Source organism: Dromiciops gliroides, chromosome 4 (assembly GCF_019393635.1).
Source record: "Dromiciops gliroides isolate mDroGli1 chromosome 4, mDroGli1.pri, whole genome shotgun sequence".
In the NCBI taxonomy this organism is placed as follows: domain Eukaryota; kingdom Metazoa; phylum Chordata; class Mammalia; order Microbiotheria; family Microbiotheriidae; genus Dromiciops; species Dromiciops gliroides.
Genome location: NC_057864.1, coordinates 465,296,078 through 465,317,726, shown reverse-complemented (window position 1 = coordinate 465,317,726; position 21,649 = coordinate 465,296,078). Strand labels below are relative to the sequence as shown.

General features: G+C 48.3%; 1 protein-coding gene across 1 annotated transcript; it reads right to left on the bottom strand.

The window, feature by feature from the left end:
• Positions 1-270: 270 nt before the first annotated feature.
• On the bottom strand, positions 271-12,379 carry RFLNB (refilin B). The gene is made up of 3 exons (XM_043964627.1): positions 12,153-12,379; positions 7,069-7,178; positions 271-5,292 (listed from the first exon to the last, which is right to left on the bottom strand). Exons 1-3 carry the CDS (start codon positions 12,369-12,371, stop codon positions 4,962-4,964), a joined length of 660 nt encoding a protein of 219 aa, XP_043820562.1. The 5' UTR covers positions 12,372-12,379; the 3' UTR covers positions 271-4,961.
• Positions 12,380-21,649: the final 9,270 nt, after the last annotated feature.

The window sequence follows — 21,649 nt, the reverse complement described above, 5'->3', positions numbered from 1 at the left end:
TTGAATGAACAAATCAGATGGACACCCTAAGTCAAAAGCTCAGGTTTTAATGAATAATTTGCTTCTCAAACACTTTGGGGGACATTTTATTATTAGTAGGATGTTATACCTCAGAGAGGCAATGTGCAGAGTAGAGAGAATCAGGGAGCCTTGGAGTCAGGAAGGCCTGGGTTCCAGTCCCACCTCTGACCCTGACCCCATGTGGCTCACTTGACCTATAATGGGGGAGGGAATTTCCTCACTCAGATTTCCCTATACCCACAAAATCACAGGTTTAACATAGACAACAACAACCCAAAATTCATCCAACTGGTGGCTATAAACGGTAGCGTGATGTGGTAGGACGCTGAGCTAGGCATCTGCAGATCTGGATCCTAGCACTAGCGCTGCTACTTCCCCTCTCTGGGACTCAGTTTCTCCCTTTGTAACACAAAGCGAGAGGACTGGTTAATCCAGATCCTAATTCTCTGGTTCTAAATGGTTCTCAGTGTTGAAGGCAAATGGCTTCAGACCATAGGATCATAGCTTTAGAGCAGGGATGGACCTCAGAGGCCATGCAGTCCAATCCTCTTATTTTACAGAGGGGCAAACTGAAGCCTGGGGAAGAGAAGTGACAGCTATCACTAGAACCCAGACATCCTGACCCCAAATTATATAGGTAGTAAGCATTAAAAAAGCAGGATTTGAACCTAGGTCCTCTGAATACCAAGCCATTCCTTTAGTTCCTTCTTACCCCTTGGTCAGCACTTACTGGGTTGTCAGTGAGCACACTCCCTCTGAAGCAATGGGGTCCCCCAAATAGAATAGAAGCCTTTCCTCTCAGAATGGGCAAGCAGCATTTTCAGTGTCTCCTAAATTTCCATAACGAAATAGTCCCATTTAAAAAAAAAGAAAGAAAAGAGGCATGCCTGGAGCTCAATTTCAGATAATTTATTGTTAAATGAAAAAGTAACAAGCGGACAGGGGAGAAGAGGAAGACCACAGGCAACAGACCACAGTTTTTGTGAAGCAACCTTCTGGGTTTCCTAAGATTGGAGTATGGGAAGATTGCCCAACTTGCTTTCCCCTTAAAATCTTCAAAAGCATAAACAATCACAAAGGTGGATTCCATCTTCCACAATGCTGGCTTGCATCTCCCTTAAGATACAAATAAATGACTCTCAGCCACTCTCATACACGTTTTTAGCAGGTCAACTCAATCCTTTGAAGTCATCATTTCACCAGCAGACTGAGGGGAAACCACTTTTGAATGAATGCAAGACAAAGAAATTGGGCCTTCCAGAGGCATTTAGGAATGAATGGGTTCTAAGAGGCCGTGGAAGGACTGAAGGAAGAGGCAGTGCAGGCTCCCACAGGAACGTTATTTGTCATTCATTGCACATTTTCCCAAAGGGAAGCCTCCTCCACAAGTGTCCTATAGCCATATGCTGCCTTCTTGTACCCTTCCAGAGAATCAGACTGGGTAGGAAAGGAAAGACCAGAGGGAACCCTGCTGATTCCCCAGTGAATAACTTACAAAGAATACAAACTTCTCCTTTTTTGCTACAGTTTCACAATCACGTCTTCACTTGCTCTCACTCACATTCCAACATCAGACTCTCCCCACCCTTACAGCTTTTCATCCCAACCTTACAATCTTCCTGCAAACTTAACTTTTTAACCTAAGGAATCCTCTCTCTAAAGGATGGCTCTCAGATGAGAAATCAAATCTATTTTTGTCGAGAAAAGTGATTTCTCTACTCTACCAGGCTCTTCCTGCTCAGTCAACAATAGCGTTGTGTTGGTTGAGGGGGAAGGGAAGGTTAGGAGGGTTGTTTGTTCTTGTATTATAAATTTAATCCAAGTTAAATACCTAGATAGAACACAATGAAAAAGAATGAAAGGCACTTCTCATCATTTTAAATTGCGTTTACAAGTAACCCAGATTACATATTACAATGACGTTGCAGCGCCCCCTACTGGTTTTCCATATTATAAAGCTGGGATCTTAACGTGAATTCCCATAGTTGAATTCTTTCTCATTTTCCCATAAGTATTCAGTGAACATGAGAGAAAGCGCTTCACCAATTGGATCTGGAGTGAAATCTAGAGTCGACAGACACCCCAGCTTCTTGCAACCCTGTACGCAAAATTAGTTAATTGGCCCGAGCTCTCTATGCGGCAGTGTCTAAAATATATTTAGAAGAACGAAATAATTTATATTATAATTTTGAAACCAGCATTGGGAGTTTCATCTCTGAAGGCATCACAGCCTCCAAAGAAGCATGATTATCTCTGCAACTTCATTATGAGAAGGGGTATGCTGGAGTCAGCTCTAACCAGTTCATTGTTAAATTTGGGGCACAGGAGCACTTAACAGCTGGGAAACCAGAAAAAAGCTACAAATCAAGGCCTGACTTATTGTTTTGTTGAGTACCTAGACCTAAGAAAATGATGGAGAAAATATTAATGATGCAGAGTAAATGTGGGTAGGCTTTTTTTTTTCTTTCAGGGATCTGGTTGTTAAACATTTACCAGCACACTACTGATGAAGGGAAACAGAAATCATTGGATATGGTGATTGGATTCTTTGAATATTGACCATTTCTGCTTTTTTAAATCAACCTATGCCATTGAAAGTTACCACAGGTGACTTAGAAAATAGGCCTGGCTTCAAAATTTGTTTTTAACATGTATTTTGGAAAATAAAATTCTATTCAATTAAAAAAAAAAGGCCTGGCCTATTTGCTGTTTACAATAGTCTATGCCCATGAGAAGATCACCGAATTTTAGAACTGGAAGACACCCTGGAGATCATCTACTCCAACCTCCTTTTTTTTTGCGGGCAATGGGGGTTAAGTGACTTGCCCAGGGTCACACAGCTAGTAAGTGTCAAGTGTCTGAGGCCGGATTTGAACTCAGGTACTCCTGAATCCAGGGCCGGTGCTTTATCCACTGGGCCACCTAGCCGCCCCCAACCTCCTTTTAAAGAGGAAACTGAGCCTCCCAGAACTCAAATGGCTGGGCCAAGGTTCCAGAGCTTGGTAGTGGTAGCGCCCAAATTAGAACATCCTCAAAGAACATATCTATAGCTTGTTCCTTCTGACAGGAAAACAACAAAAGTCACTCACCCACTTCCTTTGTCTCCAAAGGCTGACCTGAGCTGCATTACCTGAACAGCCCTTGGACTCTGCCCAAATCTCTCTGCTCTCCTAACCCCACCAGATAATTAAAAAGCTTGGGCTCCAGAGAGGCCCACGGCAAGCCTGGGCTGGAGGAGGTCCTGAGCCAGAAAAGAAGGCCCACATATGTGTTCTTGTCCCCCTTGGGCTGCTCAAGACTCTTCCACACTGTAATTCAATGCTCTGATGCAGGTTTTTATGCAATAACTTGCCCACTTCCTTCCACCTCCCACCTCTGCCTTGCCTAATATGAAATGGGAGTTTGGCAGGCAGCGGAAGCCAAAATGAGTGGGGGCTCATAGCGAGAGGGAACACCGGGGGAGAGCAAAGCCTTCCGGGGGTTCAGAAGGAGTGCAGGGGCCCAAAAGACAGGACAGCTTATCTGCCTGGATTCTGCATGGGATGACCCACACGTAGATGCTCTTGTCTTCTCCTGGCTGATTTCGATGGACCAACAAAAGCTCTTTCTAGGGACAATCTCAGCTGATGCTGAGAATCCAGGAGGATCCTTTGCCCTTTAGCAAAAATCAAAACCTTGTGCTACAGTAACAAAGCTGGATGTTTGGATCATGACCCTTCTTTGATTAGAATTCAAATTCGATCCCCCTGGGTAAGGCATTGATTGCCCTTCTGGAAGCATGGGTTCTGCTCTGATTGCAACTTACTTTGGACAGAACACGTGTGAGGAGGCTTGGGTAAGGACACTATCACAAACTCCCAGAGAACCTGGATTATCTATGTATATCTCCCTCCTAAATGATACCCAGACATGCCCCATGCCAGTCATTTCCAGTTGTAAGTCAAAAAGCATCAATCTTGAGACATCTTAACAGCATTCCATCAAAGCAGCCTTATAAATGGCATTTCTCTCAGATACGGGCTGTGCTGTCTTTTGCCTTATGGAGACTAGGAAAGTATTTGGAAACCCCAGTGTACATATCAGAAGAGTCCCACAAGTCTGTGGCGGTGTTAGCAGGATTCCAGAGATGCAAGGCACGTGGCCAGAACCCGCGAATAAGAAGACAACGGGGCTTTCCTCATGACTAGCGGAACGGTTAACCAAAGTCTTTTGGTCTGCTCTTCGGATCAGTTAGCTAAATTTCCAAGCAGCTTCCAGCAACATTCATGAGACAGCCACGCTGGAAACATCACCTTAGAAAAGGCTTCTGGGATTTTTCACCCGCTGGTTAAAAAAGCTCTAAGAAATTCCAGAATCTTCAGCAAACAGGAAGGACAAGGTCTGTGTTCTGATTGAAACAGAAATGACTTGTGGACCTCAGTTTACACAGATTGAGCCCATATGGGTGGGATAACTTAGGTGACAAGTACCATTACTCCCAACAGAAGTTGCTTAAAGTGGGAAGCTCAGTCTTTCCACAGAGAAGACTTTTTCCATACTCCACCACAGACAAGCTTTGCCCTCCCTATATAGGGGGAAGTATGTTTTCGATTTCAAAGGTTTTGTTTTTTTCTACTTTCTCTTTTACTTGGATCTTCCTTTTTTTGTTGTTGTTATTTCATTGATACTTTGGGGGATATGTACCTATGAGCCAAGAAAAATAAATGCCTTTAAAAAGAAAAGCCAAAATCGAATTCCCATAGTAAGAATAGATTTCAGAGGTTGGGGTTTTTCCCTCTCCTTTGCCAAGGCTGGACACACAAGGCTAGAAGGCTGCTTGCTTCAGAATTGAAAATGACTGGGTAACAAAGGCATTGCCCATTTTCACTTAGAAAGATCAAAGAACTGAGCAGCATGCTCAGAAGGAGTGACTTCCATTCCAGCACCCCCAGACGTCTCCATCAGCATTCATCCAAGAGGTAATCACCTACTGGGCACTCCGAGGCTTCGAGTTCCACGCTGGACAAAAACCGCCTTGTAGATTTCCTGCAGTTGTAATCCAGAGTTGTGGTGTACACGGTCTTGGTGTGCTTGGGGTAGATGATGGTGGTGCTGAGAAATCGCAGGGCCTTGTTTCGAGGCTGAAAGTGGAGCTCGGCTTTGTAGTTACGCCAGGTGCAGCCGGGGATGCAGACCACGGTCTGGCTGCAGGAGGAGACCGCCAGGCCCACTGGCATATAGATGTTGTCGATGAAATGCTTCTCTGAGTCATACTTTACCGAGGAGGTGTACCTGCAGGCCGGGACACACAAGAGAGCATGAGGCAGACCTTTGCACGGGGGCTATTCTGGCTCACAACAAAGCACTTGGCTCGGGCTCGACAAACAGGGAACGTGGTACTAGTTTAGAGGGTGTCAGTGTGGGGACTTGGCCGTGCTGCCTGTTTGTGGCACTTCCTCATCCAGCATAGCTGTGGGAATTCTGGCATTTCCGTCCCAGCCCAGCGAGGCTTTGCTCAGACTCTTGCAATAGATCAGCTTTAAAGTAGAGACTAAAGGGAGGAGGTCTCAGACAGCCTGTCATCCTCTCAGATGCTAATGGAGAGCTACATGCAGTCCCTATTTCTAACCATCAAAATTCCTGAAATTTGACCCTACTCAGTAGTAAATGTGATCCAACTTAGCTGGCTTTCCTTAAAAGGATCACTGCAAACCTCAGCATTTCATAAAATATCAGTTAGTTTCTGGAAAGGGGGGAAAGAGACAGACAGACAGACAAATAGAAGGAAGGGAAGGAGAGAAGGGGGAGAAAAGAAGGAAAGAAAGAAGGAAGAAAGAAGGGAGGGGAGGAGGAAGGAAGGAAGAAAGAAAGGGAGGAATGAAAGAAGGAAGGAAGAAGGGAGAGAAGGAGGAAGCAAGGAAGAAAAAGGGATTAAGAAAAGAGGGAAGAAAGGAAGAGAGGAAGGAAAGAAGGAAGGAAAGAAGGGAGGGAGGGGAAGAAGGAAGACTGAAGGGAAGAAGGAAGGAAGGAATGAAGGAAAGAAGAAAGAAAAGAGAAGGAAGGAAAGAAGGGGAGAGAAAGATGAAGGTAAGAAAGAAAAAGAAGGAAAGAAAGAAGAAAGATGAGAACGAGGAAGAACATGAGGGAAGGAAAAAAGGAAAATGAGAATAAGTAAAGGAAGGAGGAAGAAAGAAAGAGAAAAAAAGAAAACTTCTAAGTTATTTTATTTTTCACTCCTCATACATTTCTTCTAAGAAGAATGAAGAAATATGTAAGATCAGTGTGCTATAACAGCCTCCTAAATACGTAAGAAACAGGTGCCAAGGGTCCCAGGGCTGTGGCCTAGCTTCCCCCAAGCAGGCAGCCAGATGGTAAATTAGCATTCTTGCCTACTTTTCAGGTATGGAGTATTAATCTCCCTGGGCAAGTGGGTACGTGGCGGTATCTGGGGCTAAACTGCAGAGCTCATATGCCCAAGCTGTTCAAGATCAAAGCTTATGCCTCCACATGCCAAGAAAATGACATGCCACAGATTGAAGCAGGAAAGCACAATTGAACAACTCTCTCTTTTTTCCCCTTGGGAGGTCCCTATATACTGCTCCAACAGAAACTCTAGCTAGGAGACTAGGAGCTCCCCAAGCTTTTCCTTTAATAAGGTTCCTTTTACCCAGCTTCCAGGTTAGCCTTCCCCACCCCCAAACCTTCCTCAAAAGGAAAGAAGCATTTATATAGCACCTACTATGTGCCAGGTGCTAAGTGCTTTTTACAAATATTATTTCATTTAGTCCTCAAAACAACGCTGGGAGGTCAGTGCTGTTATTATCCCCATTTTACAGATGAGGAAACTGAGGCAGACAGAGGTTGTGACTTGCCCAGGATCACACAGCTGCCTTGGGAAAGGAGAATTAAGTCATTTACACAGGGATGTGCTCTAAGACAAGTAAATACAGCAACTCCTTTCTACTCCCATTCTCACCCCCTCTACACACACACACACACACACACACACACCCGGAAAAGGTAGGAAAGCAGAACTCCCAAAGCAGAAAGAACACTGGGCCTCTTTACCTTATTTCCTTTGGAGGGAGTGGGTCAAACTCTACTCCTTCACCAAAAGACAGAGGGCAGAGCCTCGGAGGACAGCCGGGTCCCAGGGAATTGGGTAGAAAGACAGAATTCTGAAAGCAAGAAGAAGAATATTCTGCAGTTACAGCCAAAACGAAGAGAGAACCCTCGGAGCCAGAGTTTGAAGGGTCCCTGGAGGTCACCTGCTTTTCAGCCAGAGGATTCTTCACCTCCTTGGTACCCTGGACCCCTCAGGCAGGCCCAGGGACCCCTTCTCAGAGGGATCCCTTCTCAGATCAGGCTTTTTACTGCATCAAATAAAACCCACAGGATTAAATTATGTTGTAATACAGTCATCAAAATATTTTTGTAAAAAACAAGTTTTAGACCTTGTTTTAACAACCTCTGATCTAGTTCAACTCCCATGTTTTATAGTGAAAGGACTTGAGGTTGAAGGAAAAGTAACTCAGCTAAGATTACGGATAGCAAAGAGGAGAGGTGAGATTTCAAGTCAAGTATCGTAAAGACTCAAGTTCCCTTCTCTCTGCCCCAATTCCCAGGATCTCAGAATAAAAGAGTGGGAAAGGAATTCAGGAGTCACCTAGTCTAACCCTTACCTGGCTTCTGTTTGAATACCTCTAGTAAGGGGGAACTCACTACCTTCCTAATGGCCAATTCTACTTTTGAATGGTTATAATTGTTAGGAAGTTGTTTGTTTTCTTTTACCTTGATATCAACTTAACCCAAGCAAATATCTTCAACATAGAACAGTGAGTATATGGTTTCCAGTGACTGAAAGACATGGATTTCAAACTGGGAGTCATTTGTACTAAATTGTCATTCAGTGCCTGACACTCTGGAAGTTGAAGGAGGCTCTCCATCTTCCATTTGTTTCTTACATCTCTGCCCCCTCCCCCAAAGACAGCCACCATCTAACTTCCCCAAGAAAGGGCAGGAAGAAGCCTTCCTGTTGATAAGATGCTTTGATGAGAAAACAAGCTTGAGTTAGTTAGATGATGCAATGAAACCATCCATTTTTCAATAGGCACTCTGCTCATTGAGCAAGATGAGAAGCCAGAAGGGTATCTGCCCACATCCTCACTTGGAGCTCAACTACCCACAATCCCAGTGAACTGATGAGACAACCCACCCTGTCATTCCCGCTCCACCTTGAGAAGAAATTGGCGAGTAACAAGGACACAAATTGATGGCAGTGCCTTATTTGATGTACATATTAAAAACATAAAAGTGCTTTATGGAAGCATTTTGGGAGATAATACAACCCCCATAGCCTAACAGTAACATCTTAGCAAGAGCCTTGCTGAACCAGATGACTACCTTAAGGCCCTATGAGGTCATTAGCCATCCAAAAGAGATTCAATTATGCTCACTAGGTTTTACTTACCAAGGCAAGAGTGGACTACCTGATTAAGAAAGATTTTAACAAAAAACATTGAAATGAAAATGATGCTGTTTAACCAACGGTTCAGTCATCTCAGTCATGTTCGACTCTTCATGACCCTATTTGGGGTTTTCTTGGCAAAGAGCAGTTTGCCCTATGCTTCTCCAGCTCCTTTCACAGATGAGGAAACTGAGGTAAAGAGGGTAAAGTGACTTGCCATGGGCTCACACAGCTAGTAAGTACTTGGTTAGGTAGATAACCCCCCAAAAAGTCACTCTCTCTTTAGACAGCTTAGGGAACTACACCAATTAACAAAGCAGTCATTTTTAAAAATTGGTATGGAGGGGCAGCTAGGTGGCACAGTGGATAAAGCACCGGCCCTGGATTCAGGAGTTCCTGAGTTCAAATCCGGCCTCAGACACTTAACACTTACTAGCTGTGTGACCCTGGGCAAGTCTCTTAACCCCATTGCCCCGTAAAAAAAAAAAAAAACAATTAAAAAAAATTGGTACGGAAACAAAGTTTTCCTGTTAAATTCCTAAAACTGAGTAGACAGTGTTAGGTTTATCTCCATTAGCCCTCTGCCGATTACCAAGACTATACAGTACAATACAATAGAAACAGTGCTGAGCTTTGAGTGTCGGGATCTGAATTCTAATTCCCCCTGCTCTGCCACTTCTCACCTGAGTGACCTTGGTCAAGTCCCATAACCTCTTTTGCCTCAGAGTCCTGTTCTGTTCAATGAGGAGGGAGGGCCCTACCAGCTCTAGATGTCGGCTCTCTGTATAATAGTTTGTAGTATTGGTGGTGGTGGGTGGGTGTTTTCCAAAGTGCTTCTGCACATTCTGTGATCTATGATTTCCTCTGTCTTACTGGAGAGAATGGAAGGAACTGTGTTTGGGCTGGGGTTCAAGGTTGGGACAACAGAGTCCTCTGCTCTGTCTTGTCAAGCCTGGCCAGGGGTACTCAAGCAGAAAGAGCACAGAAAGCTAACTTAGGGAGGCTTAAATCAAGTAAGCAGGGCAGGAAGCAGATGGTGTCAAGTGGGTAAAGATGCTGGCTGTACTAAGAAGGGAACGGGGTGGAGATGGTGACAGGGAATAATGAAACATGGGGAAAAGGGAGGAGGACCAGAGAGCCTCCTGGCTCAGGTTTCCTGGAGCTGAAAGGAGAATTTAGCCAGTTTAGCAAAGGGAGCTGCCTGTTGCCCAAAGCTCTAGTCAACTCGGAAAGTGAACGTTTTGTCTGTGAGTGACGACAGAGTATATACTGGGGGATGTTTGACTTCCTGAAAACCTAGGCTCCGTTTTACTGAATTCCCACTCTAGGTAGCCCAGTGATCTGTCCAATCTCTCCAGGCAAGGTGAGATTGCCCATGGCTTCTCCCTACAGAGAGAGAGCTCAGGTACTCCTAGGCTCTGCCTCCTCCACCTGCCAGCTGCTGCCCACCCCCCCCCCCAGGCCCGGGACCTTTGTTTCAGCTAAACAATGCTCCACATGCATCTCTCTGGGCCACTTCTCCAGCACTCCCCATCTGAGCATGCAGAATAAGAGACACCAGGACACAAACCTGTTTTGCCCGCCCCCGTCTTTCCCAATTTCAGGATATTTTTGCAACCTGCTTGTTCATCCCCCCTCTCCCCGATACCGAGCTGGCCTGAATCACCACCTTCAGCACCCCAAGACAGGGAAGGCTGCCATGGGTCAGTGGGCCGGGACAAGGCTCTTTCATTGGCATAATCTAAACCAACCCTCATTTGGGTAATTCAAGGCAGTCAGCTGCAGAAATCTGCTGACAGGGAGACAGAATACAATGCTCCTGTCTAGCTATAACCAGGTCTGGAGCCAAGAGGGAAGGAAGGCCGCCACTGCTCCAGCCCATTTCTTTGAAGAGAACTCCATGAGCTGAACCCTGGAGACATTTAGACACACTGTGGTTCAGTGGAGTCTGACTCTTCGTGACCCCATTTGGGGTTTTCTGGGCAAGGATACTGAAGGGGTTTTGCCATTTCCTTCTCTAGCTCATTTTGCAGATTAGGGAACTGAGGCAAACAGGGCTAAGTGACTTTGACCAGGGTCACACAAGCTAGTATGAGGTCGGATTTGAACTCAGGTCTTCCAGGCTGGTGCTCTACAGAGTGCAACATCCAGCTGGCTGCCCACTTGGGCCTTTCCGCTGTAGGTCAAGGCAACTTCTGCAATTTGAGGTTGAGATCTGGAAATATCCATGTAGATGGGGGGGGGGGGGATCTGTGATTTCATTGGTGTAAAGAACTTCTAGTGAGTAGCCTCCCTCCACCAATGCAGATCAGCAGCTTTTCTTAGGCTCACAGCTCAGAGCTGGTGAGCTGGGAGGGACTCCTAAGCTCATCTCCTCCAATCTTCTCGTTTTAAGAAATCGGAGAGGGGGGCGGCTAGGTGGTGCAGTAGATAGAGCACCGGCCCTGGATTCAGGAGGACCTGAGTTCAAATATGACCTCAGATACTTGACACTTACTAGCTGTGTGATCCTGGGAAAGTCACTTAACCCCAATTGCCTCACCAAAAAAAAAAAAAAAGAAAGAAAGAAAGAAAAAAAGAAATCGGAGAGGAATCGGGCCAGCGGAGGCCCGGTGACTTGCTCGGTGTCACATAAGCAGTGTCAGAAGAAGTCCTCTGATTCCAGAACCAGTGTTACCTCCACTCTAGCCAGGCTTAAAGAGCTGCCTGGCACGCTAAAGGCTCAATGACTTGCCCAAGGTCACACAACCAAGCTATGTCGCAAGTCCCACTTGAGCCCAGTTCTTTCTGACTCTGAAGCTGCCTCCATACTCTGCCACAAGTAACATATATTGTGTTTGTTGTTAATTATTATTGGGGGGGGGTGTTCTTGAACCATTTGGCTCCCCCCTGGTCCCATTAGGGTGTCCACGGTCCAAGCCCCCGCTGGCCTTGTCGATTAACAAACACTGAAGGGGGTGTGTGGAGACTGAACGCTGTATAGAACTTGGAACCCTGCTACACTGTCAGCCTTTGCCACAAACCAGGCTAGCCTCAGCCAAAGTCCTTGGGACCTTCCTTTTCTCTTTCGGGGATGCCAGGGGCTCCAGGTTCCAGCTTGCTTAAGGACAAGGCATGACTAACTTCGGGCATCGAGGGACCGGCTTAAGCTCTGGAGAGGCAGAATGGGCAAAGGCTCCAAGTCCAAAGTGGCCCCAGTGGGGCCGGGAGAGCCGACTCCCTTGCCAGTTAGGTCTGTCTGGCTCTGGCTCCCTCTCACACTGTCTCCTGGGCTTCGCCCTCTTACACTATGACAATTTTCCAGCCGCCGCCGCCGCTGCAGCGTCCAGCTGGCCACAGGTTCGAGGCGCGGGTCGGGATCCAGGCGCGGCGGCCACTCCGCCCCCTCCCCTCCCCCCCCCCCCCCCCGGCCTCAGGCCGCCCCGCTAGTCTCCGTGGCGGCGCCCTCCGGAGTCCCGGAATATCGGCCAGACAGTGGGGATGGGGCGGGGGGGTCCCAGCGCCTCCCCGACCCGGCCTGTCCGGAGCCCCAAGCAGGGCGCAGGGCGCAGGGCGCAGGGCGCAGGGCGCAGGGCGCAGGGCGCAGGGCGCAGGGCGCAGGGCGCAGAGCGCAGCGCAGCCTTGGCCCGGGCGGTGCCCACTCACCGCCCCCGCCCCCCCCCCAGCCGCATGCCCCGCCACTCACCGCGGACGTGGGTCCGGGCGCTGCTGCGTCGGGCTCCAGCAGCCCCGGGGCCAGCCCCCGCTCCGAGCAGCCGCCGCTGCAGCCGCCCGGGGCCAGCAGCCAGTGGCTGGGGCTGGGGCTCGGGGGCAGCCCCGAGTCCGGGCTATCCAGCACCCCGTCCCCCTTCTTCTTCATGTCCAGGAGCTCGGGGACATCCTGCAGGCTGAGCCGGCCGACCATGGCGGGGGCCTCGGGGGAAGGGGGCGGGAAGGGAAGCGAAGGAGGGGGAACCGCCGAGGAAGCTCGGCGCGGAAACGCCGTTTGCTCAACCACCTGTAGCGACTTCCTCCGGGACGCCGCCGGCCCGCGGGGGGACGAGGGGCGGGGAGCGGGGCGGGGCGGGGCGGGGGACCCCCGGGCCACTGGCCGGCGCGGCCGGCCCCGCGCGGGGGCTGGAGGCGGCGGCGGCGGCGGAGGCGGCTCCTCTCCGGGGCTCCCGCCTCGGCGCGCACTGGCCGCCCTGTCCAGCGCCAGGGGCCGCTGCGCTCCCGCTCCCGCTCCCCTCTGGCTCCGGCTCCGGCTCCGGCTCCGGCGCGGGGCGGGCGGCGCCGCCGACACCGCCTCCGGGCCCAGCTGATTGGTGGGAGGGCAGCAGGGCCCCCGGGGACCGCGGGGCTCTCGCTAAACTCGGCGCGCCAGTCCTCCCTGAGGCCCTTCTCACCTCCTACTCCTCCTCCTGCCCCTCCCCCTCCCGCGGGGAGCAAGCACCTTAGCATCCAAGAGTCCTCCCAACCCGCCCGCTCCCTCCCCAGCCCGCGGGGACCAGAGCCAGAAGGACGACGCAGTCCTCCTTCAGTCCTCCGTGGTGAAGGTGAGGAGGGGGCCGCGGGACAGGCTACGATCCTCCCTTCGGTCCTCCCCCTCCTTCCGCACGCTGGGCTCTGTGCCCTGCAGCTCCCCTCCAGTGCATGGCTGCTAGAACTTCTGCTGGTTCCTGCGCCCATGTGGCTGGGGAACGGAAGGCACGCGTGGTGGTCGGGGAACTGGGCCAGGACTTTAGGGGAGGAGGGAAGGCGGAGGAGCCAAACATATCGGGGTGGCAGGTGAACGACCCCCTCCCAAGCGGCTGAGCCCGTCCTGGCGTCGGCCTGGGCCGGCTTCCTTCCCTTGGCCCAAATGTCCTGCACTGACACGAACCAGGGGTTTCCCCATTAGGCCCATAAGGGCCTGTCACCACCCGTGCCAAATCTGGGAAGTGCTAATGTCTGTTGACAGATGCGTCTGCAAGGTTGCAGGACAGGAGAGTGTGTGTGTGTATGTGTGTGTGTGTGTGTGTGTGTGTGTGTGTGTGTGTTTGTGTGTGTGTGTGTGTTTGTAGGAGGGGGGTGAGGCGGGGGTTGCAGCTATTGGCCAAGTTTACCCCGATTGGGGATGGAAGAGACAAATGCCTTCTTACCCGAGGAAAAGAAACAACTGGAAATTATTAATGTTTAATGTACCGCATATGCGCCCAACCTCCTGTTTGCTTAGGGAAGGTCTTTTTGTTTTTTCTTGTTCTCTCTCTCTCTCTCTCTCTCTCTCTCTCTCTCTCTCTCTCTCTCTCTCTCTCTCTCTCTCTCTCTCTCTCTCTCTCTCTCCCCTTGGGATACTTTTGTTCCCCAGGAAATGCCGCATCTGGGACCCCCAGGGTCCTGGCTCTCTTGGAAGGGACTGTGTGTAGAGGGCAATACACAACCCTCGTTCCTTAATAGGGAGAACAAGGGCCTGGGCAGGTTGTATCCCATGCTAACCAGGAGGTTTCTGGCTTTAGGGAGGGCCAGCTGGTTCCCAGAAATGGAGGAGAAACTTCTGGGAAGTCCGGGGGCCACCAGACCGCGTGCAGCTCCGGCATGGAGGCCTTAACCCTGTGGCTGGGCCAGGCTGGGTCCTGGGGCGATGTGGCAAGTTAGGGAAGATGGGAAGTTGGCCTCCTACCGCAGGCCAGGGAGCTTTCAGAAATCGGCTTTTGGAGGAGCGAGGAAGAGTATTTTTCTTCCGAAAGCCAAACTCTGGGAGCCTCTCCCTTTTGGCAGAGTACCGGGTGTCTGGGGGGGAATTGCATTCAGTAGCAGCTGATAATAGGGATTGGTCACATGGGATAGAAGATCGTTGGGCTGGAGATGGAAGAAGCCTGGGAGACCATCTGGTCAGAGCCTCTCTTTTCAGAGGAGAAAACAGCTCCAGAGAGGCTAGTGACTTGTCCATACAGAGGAAGAGAGGCAGAGAATGGCCCCAGGTCCTCTGCCTTCAAAGCCAATGCTCTCTTTCAAATAAGATAATATTTATAAAAGGTTTAGCCCAGGGCCGGGCACAAACCCTTCATAAACCTTCATAAACCCTTGGTCCCTTTCCCCACAACCCCATTCTTTCCAGTCTGTTGCCCTGCCTTCTAGACTGTAAGCTGCCTGAGGGCAGAGACCCTTGTCCTATCTAAACTCTGTACTTCCTTGAGACCTAGCACAGTGCTCTGCACCTAATAACACTTTAAAATATTTATTGAAGGAATGAATAGGGTGGCATTAAAGATGGAGTTTGGGGCTTGGCATCAGGAAGACCTGAGTTTGAATCTTTTCTTTGACACTTACTAGATGTGGGCAAATCACCACACATCTCTCAACCCGAGCTTCCTCTCTATAAATGGGCATAGTAATAGCTCTTACCTCATAGGATTGCCATCAGGATCAGATGAGATGCTTGTGAAGCAGTTGACAAACCTGCGATTTGTTGTCCTTGCCATTTCCTTCTCCAGTTCATTTTACAAGATGAGGAAATGGAAGCCAGCAGGGTTAAGTGACTTGCCCAAGGTCACACAGTAAAGTATCTGAGGCCATATTTGAACTCAGGAAGATGACTTCCAGTCAGGTGCTCTATCCTTTTCATAGCATAGCTGCCCCATGCACATGTTCAATAGCATTATTAAATAACATAAGCCTAATGACCTTTTTGACAGCTGCTTTCTTAGGAGGACTGGAGAATAGAGCTGGAAAGAACTGTAGTCATTGAGCCCACCCCTCCCCTCATTTTACCCAAGAGGAAAGTGACATCCTGAGCCAAATAACTTTTTTTTTTTCTTTTTTAGTGAGGCAATTGGGGTTAAGTGACTTGCCCAGGGTCACACAGCTAGTAAGTGTTAAGTGTCTGAGGCTGGATTTGAACTCAGGTACTCCTGACTCCAGGGCCAGTGCTCTATCCACTGCACCACCTAGCTGCCCCCCTGAGCCAAGTAACTTGCCAAGTCATTTCTGAATTAGCATCATCAACATAAGAACATAAAAGACATTGATGAAGCTTGAAATGAGAGGTCCTGGCAAAGGCGTGATTATTTTTTTTTAAATCTTAACAGTATTTTATTTTTCCAGTTACATGTAATAATAGTTTTCAATGTTTGTTTTCATAAGATTTTTAGTTCCAAATTTTTCTCCCCCCTCCCCAAGACAGAAAGCAATCTGATATAGGTTATGTCTGTATAATCACATTAAACACATTTCTGCATTAGTCATGTTGTGAAAGAAGAATCAGAACAAAAGGGGAAAACCTCAAAAAGGAAAAAAACCAACAAAAGTAGAAATAGTATGGTTTGATCCGTATTCAGATTCCACAGCTCTTTTTTCTGGATGTGGAAATGGCATGATTAAAGATGGACCCGGGAAGAAACAACCCATCATTCTGTCTCTTCAAATAGACAACCCTAAAGCATGCTTGGAAGTGACTGGAAGATGGGACCTAAGAGGTCATTTGGTTCAACCCTCTCATTTTTCAGATGAGGAAACTGAGGCAAATGGAGTTGGAGGTTGATTTAAGGAGATGATGGTGGGGCAAATAAGGTTGGGAAGATGGAATCAAGTTACCGGCCTAAGGGGAGCTCTGGAGCCCGCTACCATACAATCAAGGGTTTAGAACTGGAAGGGTCCTCAGAGGTCATCTTAATCCAACCCTATCATTTTACAGGTGAGGACACTGAGGACTGGGGACGTTGGTTGACTTGCCCAAGGTCACACGGGTAGTTAGTAGCAGAGCAAGGATTTGAACCCAGGTCCTTGGAAAAAATGCCCAGCCCGGAGTCTGGAAGACCAGAGTTCTAATCCAGCCCCAAACACTTACTAGCTGTGTGGTCCTGGGCAAATCACTTCACCCTGTTTGCCTCCATTTCCTCATCTGTCAAATGAGCTGGAGAAGGAAATGGCAAAACCACTCCAGTATCTCTGCCAAGATAACCCCAAATGGGGTCATGCAGAGTCAGACTCAGTTGAATAAACGATTGAACAACAGCCACCTTGGGCTCCAGAGCCAGCCCTCTTCACAATCCCACTCAGGATCATAGATTTAGAACTGCAAAGAATCTTAAAGGCTATTTAGTACACGCTGCTCCATTTCCACTAACTAAAGCCTAGAGGGTTTAAGTGACTTGCTTAAAGTCACACAGGTAATAAACACAAGAGTCAGGTTTTAAACCAGCTTCCCGGGTTCCAAATCCAATATTCTAGCATAGAAACTATGGCGCAATAATAATAAATAATAGCATTTACACAGCACTTAAACATTTTTTTGAGTTCCAGATTGTTTCCCTCCCCGGCTCATAGAGAAGGCAAGCAATAGGATACCCATTATCCACGTGAAGTCGTGCAAACCATATTTCCATATTAGCCATGTTGTTTTCTTTTTTTAAGCAGGAAAAACAAAGTGAAAAAAAAAACAATGTGATTCAGAGGTCATCCGTTCTCTCTTTAGAGGTGGATGGCATTTTTCTTCCTGAGTCCTTCAGAATTGTCTTAGATTGTTGTACTGACCCGAGTAGCTAAGTCTTTCCCCGTCGATCTCCTTACATTATTGACTTTACTAGGTACAGCATTCTCCGAGTTCTGCTCACTTCACTTTCCATCTGTTCATATAAGTCTTCCTAAGTTTTCCCTAAACCACTCCCCTTGTGATTTTTCACAGTACAATAGTATTCCACCATAATCTTTTGAGCCAGAAAAGAATCTCGAGATCATATTTAGTCCCAGGGTCCTTAAACAGAGTCCTCAGGGGCAGCTAGGTGGCGCAGTGGATAAAGCACCAGACCTGGATTCAGGAGGACCTGAGTTCAAATCCAGCCTCAGACACTTGACACTTACTAGCTGTGTGACTCTGGGTAAGTCACTTAACCCTCATTGCCCCCACAAACACCCCCCCCCAAAGAAAACAGAGTCCTCAGACTTTTCCCAAGAATTTGGATAGACTTGAAGGATCCATGCATTTTTTTCTATGTTTTGATAACTATATTTCAATGCAATTGGTTTCCCTTATAATCCTGAATATGTTTATGCATTTAAAAACATTACCCTGCAGAGAGGTGCATGGGCTTCGCCAGACTGCTAAAGGGGTCCAAGGACGCACAAAAATGTTAAGACCCTGCCCCCATCATTTATTTCCTTTCTCTGGTCTATCTCCTCTTTGGTAAAATGGTGGTGTTGGACTTAGATCTCAGTCTTAGCTTGGAAGGGACCTGAGAGATCATTGAGCACAACCTCCTCATTTTAAGGAGGAGGAAACTGAGGCCCAGAGAGATTAAGTCACTTTTCCAAGTTCATACTAGTCTCAGAGGTGGGATTTGAACCCTTTCTATCAAGCCACACCAAAAGCCTGCACTGGTATCCCATCTCCCCCTAAGATCTGGCTGTATCCTTGTCTTTCTGGTGGCAGTCCGCGGTCCTGCTATATCTATCCCTGCCCTCTCCTTTCTTCCCCCCACCTCTATTTCTGCCCCCGCCCCCAGGAATATGGGAAGGGTCACACAACAAAGGGGTTGTAAAACACTGGGCTACTTTACTAAATGTGTGCAAAAGAATCATTACAAGTCATATAGGCATGTTTTTGCTTAAAAAAAAACATCACATTATAATGAGATCTTTGACCCTAAGGGTCACCTTGACCCTTCCAGCTTTAAATCTATGATCCGATGAGAATACAGTTAGGAGTATGATCTCACCGCTAGTATTCCCTCTGCTGGACATCTTAGAAGTATGTGGTGGCACAGTGGATAAAGCTGGAAATGGAGTCAAGGAAGCACAAGCTCAAATTTAGCCTCAGGCACTTATTAGCTGTGTGACCCTGGGCAAGTCACTTAAACTCTGTCTCAGTTTCCTCAACAGTAAAATGGGAAAAAATAGCTCCTATCTGATGTTGGGAGGATCAGATGAGAAAATATTCATGAAGTGCTTGGCACATAGTAAATGCTATATAAATGCTAGCTATCAATGCAGCAAAGCCAAGCCAGCCAACAAAAAATAGGAAGTCTAGTGCCTTTGGCTATGTGGGATTTGGCAAAGTCCCCCTGACTGGGTCTCCATTACATAGGGAGGGGGCTGACAGCTATAAAACTAGACCCTGAGGAGATTTCATGAGGAGTCTGTCCAGGCATATGGCTTGCCCGGAACCCCATCCATGTATTTGTATTACAGCCAGGGCATGCTTTATCCAGACCCGATGGGGACGTGCAGACCAGAAAAAATAGCAGAACCACGGAAGTTAAGACTCTTGGCCAGCCCAGGGCTGCTCATTCCTTTGTTCCAAAGGGCAAATGGCTCCTGTTTGGGTGAGGAAGGGAGGCTTAGGGGAAGAAGGACAGCTAGGCTTATCAGGTATCGCATGCAAACTGAAGCCAGGCTTCAAAAATTGGAATGGAAGGACTTTGGAAAGAGTCGATTGACTTTGTTTGGATCCTATCTCTGTGATCTTAATTACCTGTGTGACCCTGGGCAAATCACTGAGCCTCCATGGGCTTCAATTTCCTCTTCTGTTAAAAAAAATAGAGGGGGGGGGTGGCGTGGCTAGGTGGCACAGTGGATAAAGCACTGGCCCTGGATTCAGGAGGACCTGAGTTCAAATCCAGCCTCAGACACTTGACACTTACTAGCTGTGTGACCCTGGACAAGTCACTTAACCCCCCATTGCCCTGCAAAAAAAAAAGAAAAAATAGAGGGGAGGGGGTTGGACCAGGTGGTGTCTGAGCTCACCACTTCTAGCTTTTTTTTGGTCTAAAACTAACAACCTTCATTATTACAGGGGCAAGAGCACTGGGTCTGGAGTGAGGAAGACCTGAGTTTGAATTCCAGTTCAGACCCTTCATAGCTGGATGACCCTAGCTAGGCAAATCACAACTTCTCTCAGCCTCAGTTTCCCCCCCTGTAAAATGAGAATTATAATAGCACCTACTCCTCACATGGTTATGAGGATCCAATGGGATCATAACCCTAAGGCATTAGACTAACCGTAATATGCCATATCAGGGCTGTAGATCAAATTACAAAATCCTGGGACAGCTAGGTGGCGCAGTGGATAAAGCACCGGCCCTGGAGTCAGGAGGACCTGAGTTCAAATCCGGCCTCAGACACTTGATACTTACTAGCTGTGTGACCCTGGGCAAGTCACTTAACCCCAATTGCCTCCCCCTCCCCTCATTACAAAATCCCTTGCTTGGCATTCAAAGCCCTTCCTCTTCCCTCTCCAGTCTTCTCATCCGCTACTCCCAACCTTGCACTTTGGGATCGGGCGGCACTGGCCTCTTGGTCGTTTCCTGTCTCTTGGCTCTGGACATTTTCTCTGGCTGCTCCACGTTCCTCTCCCTCCTCATCTCTCCTACTGGCTTCCTTTAAGTCCCAACTAAAAATCCCATCGCCTATAGGAAGCCTCTCCCAACCCCTCTTCATTCCAGGCTGTTGCCTCTGTTAATCCCATTCACCCTATCTACACCTTGCTCCTCTATGCTGCCATTTCTGCCATGGATTGTAAGGTCCCTGATGGCACAGACTGCCCTCTGCCTCTTTTTGCATCCCTGGTTCACAGGGCCTGGCACATAGTAGGTACTTGTTCTGGCATGGGCTCGTTGTCAGGTATGGCAAAACCCCTGGGCCCCTTCTTGGAACAACGATTCGCAATGCCTAAAAGAAAATCTACAGGGTTACAAGGGAAACTAACAATACCAAAATACAGTTATAGAAATATTTGTTTCAAAAGTTAACAGACCCCAGGTTAAGAAAACTTGTGCTAATAATGATTATAATAGCAAGCATTTATATGGTCCTTTAAGGTTTGCCAAGCGCTTCACAGAAGTTAGTTATCTCACCTGATCTTCACAGCACCTCTCTGAGGTAGGTGCTATGATGGTAACCATTTTACAGATGAATAAACCGAGGCTGAGAAATCAAGTCACTCACCCAGGGTGACCGAGTTAAGCAAGTGTCTGAGGCAGGAATAGAATCTCGTTTCACTATTATTGCTGTGCATAGATCTATGACCATAAGCTGGATGATTCCCATCCTTGTCCAGAAGCTGGAAGGGGGGAAGGGTAGAGGTAAAAAGACCATGGGGAGGGGGGTGTGCAGCTGGATGGAGGGGCCACTGAGGGAAATATCCAGTTCTGCAATAACACGGAGCCTCGCCTGCTGTGTCCGGCCCAAGTGAACCCAAGTCCTGGTAAGTGGATTCCTCTCCTGCCCCAAATTAAAAGCAGAAGAGTCTGCTGGCCAGAGGCGTCTGTGGTTTGCAGTTATGTGCTCTGCTGGGAGCTCCTGAGACTTCCTAAAGGCATTTCCATTCTTTTGAAGACGTGCTATTGAGTTCTGGGTCTTCAGTGGAAATTAGTAGGGGATGGGGCAGAGAGGGAGCCATTTCAAAGTCATGGCATGAGGTGTTTTTTTTTAATATACTTAGGAGGGGCTTCTCTAGTTCCGAACACTGGAAAAATCCATACCCAGCCCACTGAGGAGTTCTCCGCTCAATTTTCCACAAGGAGGAGGCTAAAAGGCCAGAGAAGCTAGTAACAGGGACTGCTCACTCACTGACTTGGCCCAGAGAGGCCTTGGCTGGGAGCTGGTTGGCTGGATGTGCTGGGGGGTGGGGAATCACTCGGCAAGGAATATCACCCACAGAACACTGACCCACAATGGGATGCGGGCATTGATGGGATGCCCAGGAAAGAACACTGCCGGCTAGCCGGAATGGGTGTGGAGATGAGGCTGCCGCCCAGTGACTGTCTGGAGAGAGCAGCCTAACAGATGTCCAGCATTCCTCAGGGCTCTGCTTGCTCCACGTACACAGCCCTCCCATTCTCCCTCTCACCTCCTATCTTGTTTGAGCCTCTTCAGTCCATTTAACCTATTCTAATTTGTGTTGTAGGTAACGTGTTCATGGCTTATCTCTCCTAGGAGACTGAGAACAGGGGCTATCTTGTTTCATCCCTATACCCCGCTCCCAACATGATGCCTGGCAGAACAATAGACCCAAAGGAAGGGTTTGTTGAAAAGATAGTAGATGGTGGATAGAGGACCACCTGTGAGTTAAAACGGACGGGATTCAGGTCCTGTCTCCGACACATCTCCTACACATCCTAGCTTGGTGACTGTGCCCAACTCACAACATCTGCCTGACTCACTTTCAGATGAGTTACTGATCTGCGTCTGTGGAGGGAGTTTTCACACTAGTTGTCAGGATCAAGAAAT

What these genes read in the sequence shown, in the direction of transcription:
- RFLNB (XM_043964627.1), bottom strand. Translation starts at nt 12,371, where the DNA reads ATGGTCGGCCGGCTCAGCCTGCAGGATGTCCCCGAGCTCCTGGACATG. An exon ending in CGCCCGGACCCACGTCCGCG is followed by an intron (nt 7,179 to 12,152) that starts GTGAGTGGCGGG and finishes TCTTGCTTTCAG; the next exon opens with AATTCTGTCTTTCTACCCAA. An exon ending in CTCCCTCCAAAGGAAATAAG is followed by an intron (nt 5,293 to 7,068) that starts GTAAAGAGGCCC and finishes CCCGGCCTGCAG; the next exon opens with GTACACCTCCTCGGTAAAGT.